General features: G+C 39.4%; 1 protein-coding gene across 1 annotated transcript in view; it reads left to right on the forward strand.

Moving 5' to 3' along the window:
* KPNA3 (karyopherin subunit alpha 3) overlaps positions 1-19,061 on the forward strand; it is a 65,286-nt gene that overhangs the window by 19,077 nt on the left and 27,148 nt on the right. Inside the window, exon 2 of the mRNA XM_080926942.1 lies at positions 12,603-12,647. Coding sequence (XP_080783068.1) covers positions 12,603-12,647 — 45 coding nt within the window. The remainder of the gene's footprint in view (positions 1-12,602; positions 12,648-19,061) is intronic.

The raw sequence follows: 19,061 nt of genomic DNA on the forward strand, positions 1-19,061 counted from the left end.
CTGATACCAGAAGTTTCTGTCCATGATCAGAGTGATCAGATAGTATTTCTCACAGCAGTCAGGGCAATCTGGACAGCTCTTTAGGTAAACTAGTAAAAGGAATAGGTTTAAAAAGTATAGTGAAATAAATTCATAGTCCAGTAATATACTTGTTAGTCACCAGTGAGTATTAATGTATTTTACACAATTGAATATACTATCCAACTATACTTATCCAACTGGTAGGGTGCTAGGTTTCTTTACACTAGCTGGCATCCACAGCTAAGTGAGTATGTATTACATTGTCTTCGGTAGGTTCACTGTTGCAGAGGTAAAATATAGGAACCCAGAGCAGTTTGGGGAGGAAAGGGTTTTATTTCATTCACACTGTTCATGCAGCAGTCCATTGTTGAAAGCAGGACAGGAACTCATTCGGGCAGGATCCTGATGCAGAGACCATGGAGGGAAGCTGCTTATTGGCTTGTTCAGTCTGCTTTCTTATACAACCCAGGATCGCTAGCCCAGGGCTGGCACCAAGCACAATGGTCAGGCCCTTCACATCAGCCACTAATTACCATATACCACATAGGCTTGCCTGTAGCCTGGTCTTAAGACATTTTCTTACTTGAGATTTTCTCCTCTCCATTGTATTTTATCACTGCAACAGTAGCCCTAACTATAACACAATGTAATCCATACTTAGCTGTGGCCACACCAGCTAGTGTAAATAAACCTAGCACGCTGTCAGTTGGATAAAGCACAGTGTATACAATTGTGTAAGTACATTAATACTGGTGACAAGTACATTACTGGTGTCTGAATTTATTTTACTACCTTGTATCAGGTCGGCATAAAACTAGCCAGCACACATTGTGACATCAACATCACAGTAGCTACCTTGGCAGTAGATGATAGAAATTTTTTGTTTCCATTTTGTTATGGAGTCCCAGATACACGGAGCATTGTTATATGTTGCATGGTTATATATTCAGAATATTATGTATCTTGGTATTTAGGTTCTACAGCATTTGCTCTGATTACTACTAGAAGCTAAGTGTTTCAAGTTTTGCGTAGTCTCATTAGTACAAGCAGAGAACAGACTATCCCAAGCTCATAATTCAAAATTATGAAACACAAGAAAATAAGTTAAGTAATATGCAGACACTGAAGCTAAAATAAACCAAGCAGGTTTGCTAAAACTTAAAAATGAAACCAGTAAGATTAAAAGCTTAATGAGCAGAAGAAATGGGGTCTAAAATTGGAAATCTAAGTTGCAGACTACGGAGAACAAAACATGGGTAATGAACATTGGTGACTGACTACTTTGTAAAAGTGACAGGTGTTCTTACTGCTGTTTAAGACTTCCCCGGACTCTTTAGACAGGTGTATCTCTTCCTTCTTTACTTACAAAATAGATGAGAGGAAAATGATGAGTTCAGTTTGGAATATCATGGGATTTGTGGCCATTTGTAGGGGGTGATCTGGGAGGTACTTTAATTAGCTCAGATGAGAACTGTGGGCCTAAAATGAAGGTTGTTGGACTTGTAGACTACTCCCTACTTCCAAATCTGTTCATGAAACACAGCTGCATATTTAAAGGGAACTGCACTTGAAGGGATGGCTCAAGTCTGGACTTAAGAAGATCTGAAACTGTACATCCATATTTACAAAGATCCAAAGTAGATTGGTGGTTCTATAACAGTGGAGACTGAGTCTTAATGGACACAGGGTTTCTCTATGTGTGATGGGAATATTCTAAAATAATAATTGAGATGGTAATCCAATTCAGTAAGATACTAACATACACTAAATTTAGGTACTCTAGTGGGTGAATTATATGATATGTGAATTATATCTCAAAGGAATTAAAGTGTTTTTATATTTTGACATTGATTAAACTTTGTAGAAAAATATTTCCATTTATTAGAAAATTGGCTAGATGTTTCCTAATAAATACATTTATAAACTACATGGAAAGTGTATATAATAAACTGCACAATTCAGAACTTATTAGGAAACATCCAGGTTGCCCATGGTTATTGGGATGTAGATGGTTTTAAGGGTATATATGATAACCTGGAATGGATTATTAGGGCCTATAAGCTTTAGATATAGCTTAGGGGAGAGCAGCCAGGATGGCTGCAGGAGGAAGACCTAAAGGGAAGGAAGTCAGCGTGTGATAAAGGAAAATCAACAAGTGAGGGATTTGAACAGACTTCTGCAGACATGGAACCCAAGGAAGGACTGTGATCCTCACTTGCAAAGTTGCCGATCTTGGCAAGAATAGTGTCTGGAATTTTGTACAGGATGAAATGGAGGCAGTGTAGACATGGTTTTGTAAAGAATCTTACTAAGAAAAACAGTGATCAGAAAATTGAAGGAGAATTATGTCTTTAATGACAGAAACTTGGTGTACTTAGGACGGAGGATAAGGATGGCACATGAGGGACAAGAGGGTGTTGGACTTATGCAGGTATTGCTCAGTGTTTCGGTAGGAGGAAAGGAAACGGGATGCAGTGCTTGATAGAAGGTTGAGGTAGTTGTTACTGTATTATGATTTCTGTTTTCTGAAAAGGCAGCTTTGAGGCTGAAGAGATAAGCCAGTGAGTGGTTAAGAGCACTTGCTGCTCTTGCAGAAATCCCTGGTTTAGTACCCAGCACCATATTGGCTGGCTCACAACAGGCTGTAACTTTAGTTCTGGGAAGATCAGATACCTCTGGCCTCTCCAGGTCCACAGCACACACACAAGTACTATAAATCTTTAGAGACTGAAGGGGCCTCGTCTGCTGCTGTGAAGGTGGAGGATATAGGACTGGAGACTTGAAAAGGTGCCTTTTGTGCAAAATTAAATCAAGAAAGTCTGCAAACATTCTCAACAGTGCACATCCGCTGTTTAAATGAAGCTGCAGACCTAGACTTTGCAATGCTTAATGGAAATTGAATAATTTCTTATTGAAGTACATACAAAGCAGCCCAGCTTTTGGGGTGAGAATGGAAACAATCCAGGGCTGACTTTCTGCCATAGCAATAAGAAAGGAGAAGCAGAGGTATTGATTAATGCGTGGAAACTGTAAAGAAGCCGACAGGACGCACCTGACAGGCAGGGAGGAACTCAAGGCAGTGCAGGAGTGAAGCAGTCTTCCCCGTTGTAGTCCCGTTTGCCAAGTGGCTAGTTAGCAGAAAATTGTCCAACACTTTAAATTGTATTTAGAAAAATTCAGTGCTGCCTCTAAGGACAGGGGCTTTCCAAAGTAAACAGTGTTCAGCGGTGTTTAGTAGAAAGTTACCCATTTCATGTCCACTGTTGCACACATCAAAAGTTTGTGAATGAATACAAAATATGCAAAACTCATCATCATTGAAATGACACTTCTCTAAATGTGTGTGCGTGTGGGGGCGCGATTGTGCTCATGTTTAAATAGTGTCTCATTTGTAGCAGTTCTCCTGCCTTGGCTTTGCTAGGGATTACAGGTAGTTAGTTGTCTTACTCTGTAGTCTGGCTTTGAACTTGCTATCCTCCGGCCTCAGTTTCCCTGGTGCCAGGTTCTAGGTAAAAGCCACCATGCTTTGCTATAGCTGGTTCTCTTTTTCCAGGTGAAGGGTAGGTTGAGACAGGATTTTTCTACATAACCCTGGCTGGCCTTGAACTCACAGAAATCTGCCTCTGCCTCCCCATGTGCTGGATTAAAGGCACACCACCACCATGCCCAATCTGTAGATGGTCTTTGAGAAGAAAACATTGCCACAGATTCTTGAGTCATAGTGAAATGAAAACTTCAAAGTTAAGAGTGGAAGTCTGTGTCTGGCCAGCCTCTTGAACAGGCTGTTACAATAGTTGTTGAAGACACCATTAATCATGATTTTGTCCTAAAAGGAAAACTAAGCTGAGCCACCTGACAGTCTTTAAGGGAGACTGCCAGAAGTGACAATGATCACAAAAAGACATTGGTAAATAGTCTACGGAGACAGGTGAGACATTGACCACCACAGGTGGAGTGTTGGGAATGTGAGTTTTTGGCCACTACAATGCTGATTACAGTTAATATATATTAGGAACTTTCAGCATACCACAGGCACTGCTCCGGTTAGAAATGAATACTGTAACCAGAATGATAGGTCTTAGGAACCTTAGGAGGTACTTTCCTAAGGAAAAAGAAACAGAGGAAGGGGACTAGAGGAAGGGAGATGGAGATGGAGATGGAGATGGAGACACAGAGCCAGACACCCCAGTAGCTTTCCCCAGATAGCAAAGTTTGTATATGTGGGGATCAGTGATACAAACTCAGGGCAACCCAGATGTTGTCTCGGGGCAGACAACTAAGTGTTTGTCTAGTACTCGCCCACTTAGTATGCTGAATAATTCATTTGGTTTTCCTTAGTGGAGAGCTGTTCAGTAGGACTTTGATGCTCTGCAGTTTGGTGATGACTGTGTTATATATTTTGTGTGTTAATCTAGAGTAGTAGTTCTATAACTAACATTATTAGCATCTTTACTTGAGATAATTTTTATTTTGTTTTTAAATTTTTTATTTTTAAATTTCATGAACTTAATGATTAAAAAAACCCAAACCTTTCAAATAACATTAAACATGGAAATTAGGCAGACGAAAGTGTATATTACTCAATGAATAGTTATGATAGACATTTGTAATGGAAGCTGTGGGGTTTTACATTAAATTTTTACCTTCAGTATTGAATATATTTTATGTACTTGCCTACTTGGTTTTGATACTGAGGTCTTTTTAAAAATGTAAAGTTTTAATACTGCCCCAGGCTTGGTGCTTGGGAAACATTCTGGATTGGAGCCAGTAGTCTGTTTTAATAAACCATAGAATTCTGGGATAGGCTAAAGTTTGAGAATTACTAACTCAAACCAAGTATAGCATGGGAAGATGACACTGGAGAAGTGTTAATACATGTTGTCAGTGGGGCTTTGTTATTATTCATTTGTTCAGGACTACACTGAATTGAATTATAATGGTCATCTCTTACTTTGTATTTTGCTGGCTGTAGCTTGTTGGTGTTTCTGAGCAAAAGCATCAGTGGATGACAATTTTTTTATGCATTTATTTTGGGAACCTTTGGGTTCTGGGTGTTCAATGAACCCAGAGCATAGTGTTGCATGGTGGTGTATTACTAGTGTTATTTTTTCCCTTTAAATGTTTTAAAATCATGTAATATTTCATACTCAAAAATAGCGTAGACAATAATTCTTGAAGCAATAATAAAACAGATGTCTATGAACCCAATACTAATTTCAGAATTAGAACCGGTAAGCTGAATGCTAGCTATATGTTCTTCTCTGGTCCTATAGCTTTTCTCCCAGAAATAAATACCCATTACAAATTTGTTTAAATCATTGCTTTTCTTTTCTAGATTTATCATACATGCTTATGTACAGATATTGTATATAGTAGTGACCAGTTTTGCTTTTCACAAAACTTACATGGAGAGAAACTTCACTAATTTTCAGTATTGTAAAATAATTGTGTTATAGTTCCTTAAATTTTGTTTCTATGTTTGGTATTACATGTCAGGGATGCCCTCAAGCTATGTTTGTCTTGTGGCACGTATGTGCAAGAATTTGAGTAGAATGGAATGCCTTTTAGGGTGATTTTAATGTCACCGAATTTTACCAGATTGTCCTGGTATGAGGGTGCAGTGACAGTCTGCAGTTGCTCCACATCTTCCTTGACACTTGGCTGTGTTATACTTGGTGAGCTGTAAGTCACAATGTCTTTGTTTATGGAGCTTTAATTCACATGCCATTCAGTTCACTCATTGTGTGCTACTCAGCAGTTTTTGATATGTCTTAAGAGTTGTGAAACTATCAAAACCAGTGTTAAAATGCTTTCATCATTACAGAAGAAATCTTAGCCTTACCTGCCACTTCCTGTTCCTCTTCTGTACATCTTCCACTCCCTCATGTCTAAGAAATATGAATCTTTCTGCCTCTAGATTGCCACTTCTGGATATTTATAGAGATGGGATTATATACTATGTGGCGTAAAGTTCTTGGATGTTACTAGTACATATTTTATTCCATTTTGTTGCTACATAGTTAATGAGTATATAATAAGAATATATAATAATGTTTTTGTTGATGAGTTTCAGTTTCTCCAAGTCCTTCTAATACATATCTGCTTTTTTTCTAATACCACCTGCTTTTGCATGTGCTTTCCCACTGAGCTGCAACACTAGAACTCCTTTTAAAAATGAGTCATTCTGGAGCTGCAGCTCAGGTGAGTGCATTTCTCTGATATGTGTACTGTCATTGTCTCCTTCTTTGGAGAAATGACTGTTTAGCAAATCTGCCATGCTTTCATGATGTCACCTGTCTCTGTTACTAAGTGGCAACTGTAAAGATTCACTGTCCCTTCTAGTTACAAGTCCTTTATTAGGTTTATATGGAGTGTGAATTGTAATTCTTTGAAGTTTGATAATGTCAGATTTCGTTTGTGATGTTAGAAATCAGTGATAATCGTTGTCTGAATCCTTCCGTTTACTTAGTTGTGGTGGCCCTGGGATTCTGTCATTCCTTCCTTGATACAACTCTGAGTTTGAAGGCAACATGTTCTTTTAGGAGATTGATGTTTTATTGCCCTGTGTATGGCTTAAGTTGTTCTTCAGAAGTAGCTTTGTAATGAATACCATGAAACATGAATGCCTGTTTTGGGACAGTCTTAAAGGACACCAGCACAAAATAACACCATGCAATTAATTCCTACCTATGACTCCTGGAGAGGACAGTTTTGTGTCCTTACACAGTCCAAAGCCAATTTGAATCTGGGAATTACTTTGTCTTTCACCTCCCTTTCCTCAAGTAGGATTTAAACACTCTAGCTACAACGCTTGGGAAACAGTTGATGTCAAGGAACAAGTATAATGTGACTGTTTATGTTGTTTATTGAGGTACAATTTTTCTTACATACTCTGTGATTGAAGTATCAGTTTGGTTTTTAGTTAGCTTACAGATATGTGACTCTGTGGTCTGGTACTTTTCTGAAGTGGTTGATTTATTTTCAGTTTACCACTTGAGCGTTTATGCTGACAGATTCTCTTCTCTTTCCTCACCAGTTTCTGTCAAGGCCAATAGTTTTTAAAAGGTAAAATTGTTCATAAACAAGACCAATAAATGTATAATAAAATTTATAAAGCCCACTAAGAGGCAAAAAACCAAACCAAAACAGCAACAAAAAACAGTGCTTGGATATAGTTTCACTCCAACTCCTTTTAGGGTCCTTTCCCCTAGTGCCCTGTGTCCCTGATGTGTGCTTGACTTTACACTTGGGGTTTGTTGTCTTCTTTCCTCTTATTTATTTTTTTTTTTTAATGCTGTCTTTTGTTTGATGCAGGTTTCTCTCTGCATAGCCTTGGCTGTCCTAGAATCTGACCTCCAACTCAGAGAGCCTCTTTGCTTTCTGAGTGCTGGGTGTAAAGGTGGCTCCATCATTACACCTGGCTGTTTATTGACTTCAGGAATGTGGCTTTCTTTTTCTTTCTGCTGTAGACAATTTTTAGCTGTTGTCTCTTTAAATACTGCTTCTGTCCATTGCCTTTATCTCTGTGGATCTTGAGTAAACAGGATATTAAGTAATTTATTGAACTTGCTGTTTTTTTTTCTTTTTTTAAATTTATTTTTATGTCTTGTATTTGCTGGTTGTTGCTCCCAACTTTTCCTTTTCTTTTGTCTTTTTGTTTATTCTTTCTCATCTCCCTTATTTCCCTCTCCTCTCTCCTCTTCCCTGCCCCACCCCCTTCCACAGAATCTGTGTATAAAGCACATATGGCACTTCAATTTAGGATCCTCCTAATACAGCCACCAGAGTGCCTGAATCACAAGCATGCATCACTATACTGAGCTCCTAAGTGGTAATTCCTTCTAACTTGTTAAATTAAAAAAAAATTATCTGTTTATTTTTGTATATCAGAGGACAGTTTGTGAGAGTTGGTTCCCTGCACAGGTGTAGGTCTTTAGGAGGAGTCTCTACAAATACCATGGCATTAATTACATTGAAACTCTTTTCAAAGTGCATGTCACTAGTATAAAAATAGGTTGTGTAGACAGACTCTGTGTCCCTTCTTCAGGGTCCCGAGGTGAGGGAGGGCCTGATGCATCTCTGTTCAGACAGATAGTGCAGGGTGTAGCAGGCTGTTAGCCACATTCATTCCGGCCTCCTAGGTGGGAAACAGACAGGTTATACAGCTCATAACCGGTTTCCCTGTGCTCAAAGATCTTGTGTCCTCTGCAGGCCCTAGGGATCGAATTTAGTGACAAATGCTTTTATCTGCCAAGCCGTCTCATGCCCCTCCTCTGGTTTATTTTAAACTTTATAAAACCTGTACTGAGCTACAACAAAACTACTATACAATTAACTATCACTTGAATTGGTATTTTTACATTTTGTAACTTAATTCTAGCATTATAGATCCAGAAGGGACCAGGTTACATTATTCTCTTTTGTTCTTGCCATTTGTTCTGAACCTTTATTATAATTCTGTTTATTGTGGTTTTATTTCCTAGCACATAGGGACATGATTCATCTTCAGAGGCTACTCTTGTTCAGTAAGTGTGCACTCTGCCTATGTTAGGAGCAGTCTGTTGACACATTTTCGAAGTTCTCAGTAAATAAGTATTTGTGTTTAGCCCTGCAGCTTTGGTCTGGGGAAGGGACTTAGTTTCGTTCCCAGCGTGCAGTGGTGAGTATCATCATAAATTCCTCCTCAGGTGGTCTTACAACTTTTCCTCAGGCTTAACTTGATACAAATTACAATTTGTTTGTTTTAAACAAAATGTAGTTAAGGAAAAGCAGCCCTTCCAGAACTTACTCCAGAAGTTACTGTTTACTATGGCGATATTGACATGTTTCCTTATGACTCTCTGCAGTAGTGTCCTCACACCTTAGCTTTCTATGATCCAAACCTCAGCCCTAGAGTTTTAAGTTAGGAGTTTCCAGAAGTGCATTGCAGTGGTCTCCAGAGACGCAGAGCTTTTGGGAGGTAGGTAAATGGAGTGTGGAGGAGATGTGCTGGGGCAGTGGCTTCATTTCGAAGCTGAAACGTTCCACAGTGCCCATTTGCTGGGTAGAGAACCAGGGAAGCCAGTAGTAGGCCCAGGGCTGAGGCAAGGGAAGGGCCGACAGACAACTGTGAGTCCAGAGGATAGGATGTGCTCACAGGCAAAGAAGGAAGATGTCCCAGTCTAGGCTAAAGTCAGTTTTTCTATACCATGATAAAGTACCACAGATATTGAATTTCCAGGAGGAAAAGGTTACTTATATTTAGCCCCTGGCTTCATAGTTGGAGTTCATGATTATTTGGCCCTGTGGTGACATCATGGTGGTGGTGTATGGTAGAGGGAGGTCTGTTCATTTATGGCCATAGAAAAGCAAAGAGTTGTTAGAGAGAGGCACATCCCTAATGGCCTAACTTTTTCCCATTAGACTGCTTCTTCCAGACTTCTGACTTCTCAGTAGCACCACAGCTGGAGTGTTCTGTGGACACTTACAATTAGCCTGAAGCCCCTTAGTCTCGACGTCTGACTCTTAGTGTACTTAGTTGCTGGCTGGGAAGAGTGTGTTCCTCCGCATAAACGTGTTGCCAAGCTTTGACTGCTAGGAATAGAGCTGTTTAAACATCAGGGTATATGGTTTTTTTTTTTTTTTTTTTTTTTTTTTTTGGTGAAAATAAGGTTAATTCTTCTAGAATAAATGCTTAGAAGTTCAATTTCTGGGTCCTATGGTAATTGAATGTTTAAGAATGTCAGATTGTTTTTGAATTATTGTTGCTTTATATTCCCCAACAATATATGAAACTTCTTCATCTTGCCAACATCTGGTATCATCACAAACTTTTCTGTCTGCCTGTCTGTCTGTCTGTCCACAGGGCAGTCCCAGGGATTTTGATAAGAATTGTTTTATGAACCCATAAATGAGTATGGGAAGAACTGACTACTTCACCAAGTTTGTCTTCTAATACATAAGCATTATGTGCTTTTCTACTTACTTATGTAATCATTGGGTTCATTTCAAAATAAAAAAAATTGTGTGTATGTGTGCATCTGTGGTGTTTGTGTGTGTGTGTAGTGTGTGGTGTTTGTGTGTGTGTGTGTATGTGTGTGTGTGTGTGTGTGTGTGTGTGTGTGTGTGTGTGTGTGGTGTGCCTGTGTGTGTGGTAAGATCTGCAGTTTTAATTTCAAGTCCTCATACTTACGCACCCAACTAACTCTCTTACCTACTGACCCAGCACATTGGTCCCATTTAATATTTTTAGACTGCAGTTGACAGTGGGTAATGTAAAACTCCTGGTATGGAAGAGCTACTATATATTGAATTTTATTTGGCAATTATTTTTGCTAAGAATTTTCACATCTATATGCACAGGGGATTTTGGCTTGCAATACTCTTACTTTTGGAAAGATGTGGATAACTGATGTTATGATTCTACCGTGCCCCAAGCCTCCTCCCCCAGACTTTAGAAAACTTCTCCATTTAAATCTGAGCTTTGACAGGAAACAAATTTAAATTACAGTATTAATTGTAGTATTGTTAACTTACTTCTCTGTTGGGTAAGGCATCATAGTTTGTTTTTCAGAAGTTCACCCAATTCATCTAAATTAACAAATGTATGTATGTTTCCAGTTACTCCTTAGTCTTGTGATGTTATAGTCTTTCTCTTTCTGTCTTTTTGATTTGCAGAATATGTAGTTTGTGTCCTTTTGCCTGTATTTTTGGTGTTTAGTTTTTCAGTATTTTGCCAGTTATGCCAATTTTGCTTTCAGAGAGAGAACTCTGTTTCATCATTCTGCCCTTTTCTTTTTCAGTTTTATCAATATTCTTTTTTCCCCTGAAATTAGCTTTCATTTTATGTTTGAGTGTTTTGTCTTTGTATCTGTCTGTGGCATACAGAACCGACAGATGTCAGAGGAGGGCATTGGATCCCCTGGGACTGGAGTGACAGACAGACAGTTGTAACATCCAATATGGATGCTGGGAATCACATCTGAGTCCTTTACAAGAACAACAAATGCTCTTAACTAACGGGCCATTTCTCCTGTCCTTAACAGTTTCTCTTCTTTGTTACTTCCTTCTTGTTTTACTTCCCCCTTCCCTGCCAAAATCCAGCAGCTAAAATCAAGTATTTCAACACTTTGTCTTTAAATCTGAAGGAGTTCTTGGTAGTATATAACTGGGTCATTTTTAAAGGTCATTCTTCCAGTTTCTGATTTTCTTGGAGAATAAGTAGTGGCAAACTGAATTTAGTACTTATGAGACTGTAGGGACATTTCATACTCAAGTCATAACATCTGTTACTGGGCTCCTCATAGATGTATGTCAGATGCATTTAGCCCATTTTGGAAAACTCCATTTATAGTCTCAGAGTTCCAGCTTTGTCCAAAAGTTCAGTTACATTTTCTGATGCTCAGGGTAGTCTCTTTGAGTCCCTGTAAAATTAAAAAGAAATTAACTTTCGATTTATAGTGACACAGAATAAACATTCCTATTCAGGAAAGGAAGAATGTAGACACAGCATGGAAAGACCAGAAGACTGAATCCCAAGGGTGAACACCACTTATGAGAGTGTCTGAGACTTATGTGGGCCTCACTGGGCTTTGAGTGGCCCTACTCTACAGCTGTGCCCCCTGCAGCACACATGGCCTCTCTCTTGGTCTTTACAGCTTCCTTTTATAGACAACCTGTATCCCTGACATCTCCAGCATGCTGGAGTCCTCACTGCAATGTAGGATTTACCTTGGCTTTCATTCAGTCTTGTAGTGAATCTGACTCTGCCACACATTGCCTGACCTCTTCTGAAATGCTGGCGCAAGTCTGCACAGCCCTGAAACCTTGTATCTTACATGCCTGCAAAATTCTGTGTCCAGATTCTTTGAAGATTTAATGGCACCTTGTTGCTTAGGACTTAGAGTATTTCAGGTGATTGTTCTGCTTTGTGTGGTATTTGCCAGGAGACAAGGTAGGAGAGAGGGAGGCGGCAATTTAGATTTCCTACCTACAGTACACAGAGAGGGCGTGACTACACACACCACCACAAAACCAAACCTGATAGCTGAGCTACATCCCGGTTCACATGAATCAACCAGTAAGTGTTTAATAAAACACTGTCAGCTCTTTAGCTAACAACTGCTTGTTGTTTAAAAAGAATTGGTTAGGTAGAAACAGTAGTGTAGGTAGATCACAGCTTGTGATCTTAGAACTTGGGAAGAGACTGATTCTGGGACAGTTTGACTCAAGACCAGCCTGGGCTATGAGTAAGAGCTTGTCTCAGAAGCAAACGTAAGCAAATATATGAATCAAGTTTTAAATGTGAGGTTAGATTGGGGGGCTGGGGAGATGACTCAGTCATAAGTGCACCGGCTGCTCTTCCAGAGAACCCACATGGTTGCTCACACTTCTGTAACTAGTCCTAGGTGATGCAGTACTCTCTTCAGACCCCCATTGCCTGCAGTTGTACGCAGTCATATATTATGGCAAACACAAAATAAAAAAATAAAACCTTGAAAAATTGTTCACAAAAGATTATTTTGGTTCTAAAAAGAAGACACCAATTTGCATATTAACGGTATTAAAATTTTGGTAGTAAATAATCTTATTTTTCTTTTTAGACAATGCGAAGACACAGAAATGAAGTGACAGTTGAACTCCGGAAGGTAAGGAGACTAGATGTATTTAAAAAAAGAAAACAAGTAAGACACTTTCTGGCTGGGGATACGGCACCTAAGTCCTGTGATTATTTTTTTTTTTTTTTTTTTTTTGGGGGGGGTAGAGTCAGGAAGATTGAGATTAGGGTCATCTAAAGTCAATAGCTGAAAATAACAAGGCTATTAACCATTACGCTGTAATATGTCTGGATGTAGGTGTTCAGTGAATAATAGTTTATGAGAACCAGCTTAAAACTTATTACTGGTAATAAGTAATTTTCTCCACTTTGACACATTATATTAAACTTAAAATCTGTTGATAGTGGTTGATTAGTCAGGTAAGCTAAAAAGTTAAGGTCTTTTAGAAACCACTGACATGTTTCATTTTGCTTATCAGATTGAGTGTTTCAGTCAGTTGTTTGACTTCTTAAAATATTTAAGAAGTATTTCATGTTGTGGGCCAGTGAGGTGGCTGGACAAGTAAGGACACTTGCCACAACGTTTGACAGCCTGAGCTCGATCCTCATATTTGTACAGCTTGTCCTTTGACCTCTACCTGCACACTATGGAATTCACACACACACCCTCTACACACAGTATTACAGGTTGAACTGGGTATGCATAGCTCAAACCTGTGGTCTCAGTACTTGGAAGGTTGAGATAGAATTGCTGTAAGTTCAAGGCTAGCCTGAGTGTGTGGGACACATGTTTCAAAAAACCCCCCAAACAGAATAAATCAACTGTTTTAGTCAGTGTTATATTTCTGTGAAGAGACCATGACCACAGCAGCTCTTAATTGGGGCTGGCTTACAGTCAGAGTTTCATCATGGCAGGAAGTATGTTCTGGAAGCAAGCATATACAGGTGCAGAAGAAGCGAAGAGTTCTGCATCCAGATCTGGAGAAAGAGGAGAGAACCCGTGGGCCCAGCTTGGGTCTTTGAAGCCTCACAGCCCCCACAGTGATACCTTTCCTCCACCAAAGCCAGACCTCCTAATCCCTTCAAACAGTTGCCAGTTCCTAGTGTTCAAGACATGAGCCTGTGAGGACAGTCTTACTCAGACCACAGCAACCTTCCCTGAGCTCTCTCCTTGCTAGGTGATAAGGTCCTACCAGTTAGCTTGGGCAAAAGTCTGATGCTCATTCCTGATTAAATACTCAACACATTAGGAGTGAGAGGCATTACCATATTGTGAAGAACAACCACACACTTTGTACTCAGTGGTGAAAGACTGGAAGCTTCCCCTAGGGTTTGGTGGCAAGTCAGAGGGTTCCTTTTCACTGTTGGTAATTCTTACACTGTTGAAGTTATAGTCAGTGTCAGGAGAATAGGGAGGAAAAGATAGGTTTGTTTGTGACAAGATTGTCTATATGGAAATATCCTAAAATATTGATTTTAAGGCATTAGGACTGAGGCTGTAGATCAGTTGGTAGATAGAGTGCTTACTAACATACAAGAAGCCTTGTGTTCTATCCTAGCATCATATAAACCAGTCATGATGCTATATACACCAGTAATCCTAGCACTTGTAGACAGGAATTCAAAGCCACCCTTACTTATATAGCAGGTTTAAGGGCCAGCCTGCAAATATATGAGACCCTATTTTTCTTAAAAAAAAAAAAAAAAGTTAGAAGATCTAGACATCTAGCCTATAAATGAGTTTTATAAACATAAAGTTCAGTTCATAAAAGTAAAAACCATGACATATTAATGATACACAGGAGCACAATTATAGTTACTCTAAAGAAAAGAAGGTACTTAAAGTGTGGGAGATAGATGGTGAGGCCGCGTGGTGGGTAAAGGCGTGCCCAGGAAGCCTGACGACCCGACTCCTGGGAGTCTTCCTCTGACCTCCATACATGTACCAACACACATGCACATGAATAAGAAAATGTACAATGTCTGTATACTGTAGGCATAGATGGGGAAACCCCAGTATAGTAAATGTGCTAGCTTATATTGATCTATTGGTTTATTATGTTATCTATTAAATTTTAGCAAGAATTTTTGTGGATATAGAAAAGCTTATTATAAAATGTACTCTAGGGTAGCTAACATTGTCTTGGCAAAACAACAGCAAAAAAACCAAAACCAAAAAATAACTAAGGAATTGCTTTGCTCAGTGTAGAAACATAGAGTACAGAGTGAATAGTAACCAGTACTTCACTGTTATCAGACACTCACACAGATCCATGTAGAGATAAAACTCAGAAGTAGACCCAATCCAGAAGCAGATACCCAACAGCTTGCTCGCTTATCTGTGTAGTTAATGGTTCTGTCAATTGAGCCTAGATAGCACATATTAGGCCTCTGCCTCAGAGCTGTAGCTTTTGTCCCCAACTGACTTTTGGTAACTACAGTTCCATTTCATTGGAAGAAGCATACCCTTTATTATCAAGAGGTATCAAATAATTGAACATATATACATACGTCTGCAAGAAGCTGGAGTGATGGCTTAGTGGTTTAGAGCATTGGCTACTCTTCTAGAGGATCTTGAGTTCCAGCATCCACACAGTGAACCACAAACATCTCTACCTCCAGTTCTCTGGTGCCTTCTGGCTTCTGTGGGGACCAGGCACATGTAGTGCACACAGACATATAGGTAAGCAAAACAATTATATAATTAATAGTAATAATAATGTTTCAAAAACAGTAATGAAAAGTGTACCTGAGCCCAAACACCACACCATGTGCAAAAAATATAGACTCAGGCGATAGATTTAAATGTGAAACACAAAAGTATAAAAGTTGTAGAGAAAAACCATGAAGAAAATGTTCAGAGTCTAGGGCAAGACATAGACTTAAGAATGGGCCACAAAAACATAATCTATAATAAGACAAGCTGTGGGTGAGCTTCTCTGGCTTCCCATCCACACCTTCTCCTTAACCCAACAATCAGTTCATTTCCCCATCTAATATCGGTCAGCCTGTATCTTTTGATAGGAGAATTGAGGCCATCGGTATGTAAAGTTATCATTGAAATATGTATGTTAAATATATTCTACAAGTCAAACCCAAAGAAAACACAGGGAACAATGTTTAGAGCTGAAGAGAAGAGACTGGGAAGATACAGGGCACATTATTAAAACATAAAGTACCACCGAGAATCAAATCAACACCACAGTGACAGGCTGCTGAATGCATAAAGAAAGAAATTCCATCTGTCCTATAAAGGTACTTCATTCTAATCAAACAGTTAACACAAAACCCAAAAATGCTATTAGATTTATAGGCACAGTTTCACATCAGTTCATTGATAGATGATTTTTGGGCCCAGTTTTCTCACATAGACAGGTCCAATGGACAGAAATAAACGTCAGAATCAATTGCACCTTGCATTAAATGGACTTAATAGGTCAACGGTAAGTCCGTGCGTCAATCCACAGATGGTTTCCTACGATAAAGCACATCCTGGAACATGAATCAGTTTGTTTGTTTGTTTTTAATTAAAAAAGATTGAAAATGCTCCTTGAAAGGGATCCATGGTTCCAGATACATACGTAGCAGAGGATGGCCTTGTCTGACATCAGTGGGAGGGGAGGCCCTTGGTCCTGTGGAGCTTTGATGCCCCAGCAGAGGGGATACTGGAGTGATAGGGCAGGAGAGGCTAGGTGGGTAGGGGAGCCTTCTCATAGAGGCAAAGGGCAGGGAGGAGAGGGCAGATGTGGGATTGGGTGCGGAGGTTGTGCAAGGGTGACCGGGAAGTAGGATATCATTTGAGATATAAATGAATGGAATGATTAATTAAAAAAAGAAAGAAAAAGAAAATGCTCTCTGTACAATGTAATAAAAATTGAAATAAATACACAAACTTACGGAGAGTAAACAACTTATTGTTGAATGACGAATGGGTTAGAGGAGAAAGGAAGAGAGAAAGAAGACTTTCTTGGAACTAAGTGAGAATGTAAACACAGCATGGAAAGTCTTGGACACATTGAATGCAGTTCTCTAAAGAAAAAAACAAGCCAGATCCAAACCAGTCTAAAATTCAGAGCAGAGATTAATATGTATAATAGAAACTAGAACAAAACAAAGAATCAACAAATCTAAGAACTGATTCTTTGAAAAGATAACAAGATTGACAGACCCTTGTCTTAATTAACCAAAGGTAATAGAGGATTACATATTAACAGAAAGAGAAAGGAACAAGGAAACTAGACAGTAGACAACAGAATAATTGAGAATATTGTAGGAGAATCCTTTAAAAACCTATAAATCGAAAAGATGATAAACTCTAGATTCAGCGTCAGTCATCAACCTAAACAGACCCATACTAATGAGATTGAAATAATAATAAAGGCCTTCCTGTTTTAAAAAAGTATAAGACAACAAAACCAGTTCAGGGCCAGAGGGAGTCACAGTAGAATTCTACCACACTTGGAAAAAGTATCTCTAGTCAGTTCTTAAACTATTCAAAAGAATAGAAATTATGATGGTTTGTATACACTTGGCCCAGGGAGGGGCACCATTGGAGATGTGACCCTGTTGGAGTAGATGTGTCACTTGCTTTACTGCTTGGAAGCCAGTATTCTGCTAGCAGCCTTCAGATGAAGATGTAGAATCTCAGCTCCTCCTGCATCATGCCTGCCTGGATGCTGCCATCCTGCCTGGATGCTGCCTTGATAATGGACTGAACCTCTGAACCTGTAGGCCAGTCCAATTAAATGTTGTCATTATAAGAGCTGCCTTGGTCATGGTGTCTTAAAACAGCAGTAAAACTCTAAGACAGAAACAGAAATAGAAACTCCCAAACTCTCAGAAGCCAGTATCACTCTAATGCCCAAACTAAGGAAACTCCCATCAATACCCCTGATCGACATAGACTCAGAAATATTCACCTAAGCTTTCCGCTTCCATTCCCTAAGTACTCCCCATATACTCATACCCAGTCTTTCCTTACCCCATCCCTTGTGTCAACCTCCAAAACCAGAGCCATTCTCTATCTGGGAATCAGCTGGCCACGTTGACCTAGGAATTAGGTAGACAGTCTTCATTCTTCCTATCCTCCCATTCCAACTCCCCAATTTCATCCCCAGTATCAGACCACTTACAAATCCTGTACTTCCCCCTCTGCCTCCATTCCTTGCAGACTCTGTAGAACTTAGCATCACCATCTCCTGTGTCAGCCACTAAGATCTTTAGGCACTCTCTACTATGCTCATCTGAAGATCAGTCAGGTGATTTTTCAGTCTCATACCCAACCTGGTAGATGGCCTTCAAGGGTATTCATCCTTTCTGACTCCACTCCTGGGGATCTTCACCAAACCTTGTGGCAGACCCAGTTTTCTTCCTCCCTGTGGACCCTTTTTTCAACCCCACTTCTCTCTTCTGTCTTGTCTTCATTTCTTTAATTCGACCCCTGATAGCTAACAGCACATTGCACTCAGGACCCCAGTGAGCACATCTAGCCGGGACTTCTACATTCCTTCCCAGACAACCCATAGTCACCACATTTGGGGTGGGGGAGGGAGTGTGTGTGTGTAATGGAACACCCACATAATAAAGCCAAAACCAGATAAATATGAGTACCCAAAGTCAAAAGAATCCAGAACTCAGATGCCTAGATCCCAGTGGCCCTGAGAAATATAATATCTGAAGCATAAAACAAGGGCTTTAGGATAGCGATGTTCAAGGACTTTAACGGTGATATTAGGAAATTCTAATATGAAATCTGAAAACAGAGTGAAATAAATTAATGAAAATAGTTGAAAACATGAACATAGAAATGAAAACAGTAAAACCAAAACTGCAAATCAAAAGTTTAGGAACTCAAACAAACCTCAGGTAAGTCCTATAGGAAGTAGAAGAGAGAGTCTCAGCCTTTGAAGATAGATAATTCACTTGAAATCTTAAAGCATCCAGAAATCTGAGGCATTAGAAAGAAACCAAAGCTATGAATGATAGGAATAGAGAAATAAGAAGCCCAGGTTAACAGTATAAAATATTTCCAACAAAATCATCCAGAGAATTTTCCTAATACAAAGGAAGTCTCTTTTCCCATACTGTATTCTTTAAATTTTATATTTAGATGCCCTTTCCTTTTCTCTTCCCTTCCCCCTTCCCTTTTCTGTGTTTTGAGACGGTCTCTGTATATCCCTTGGCATCCTGGAACTTAAGCGATCTGCCTGCCTCAGCTTCTGGAGCCCAGTTACTACCACTTGACCACTGATAGCATAAAAACGATCACGTGATTCCTTGGACAAATGCTCATTCAGGGGCTGGAGAGGTGGAAGTGCAGAGAGAAGTCTACAGAATTAGTCTGAGTGTTTATTTAGGGCCATTTTCTTTAATGTCAGTGCAATTATCTTAGAAATTAATGAATAAGCGAGATTTGATGGTATATTGCTATAATCCTACTCTTAAGGAGCAGGAAGATCCCTAAAAATTGGAGTCCAGCCTGTTCCAGTAGATGAATTCTAGGCTA

This window comes from Micromys minutus (genome assembly GCF_963924665.1).
Source record: "Micromys minutus genome assembly, chromosome: 12".
Classification (NCBI taxonomy): domain Eukaryota; kingdom Metazoa; phylum Chordata; class Mammalia; order Rodentia; family Muridae; genus Micromys; species Micromys minutus.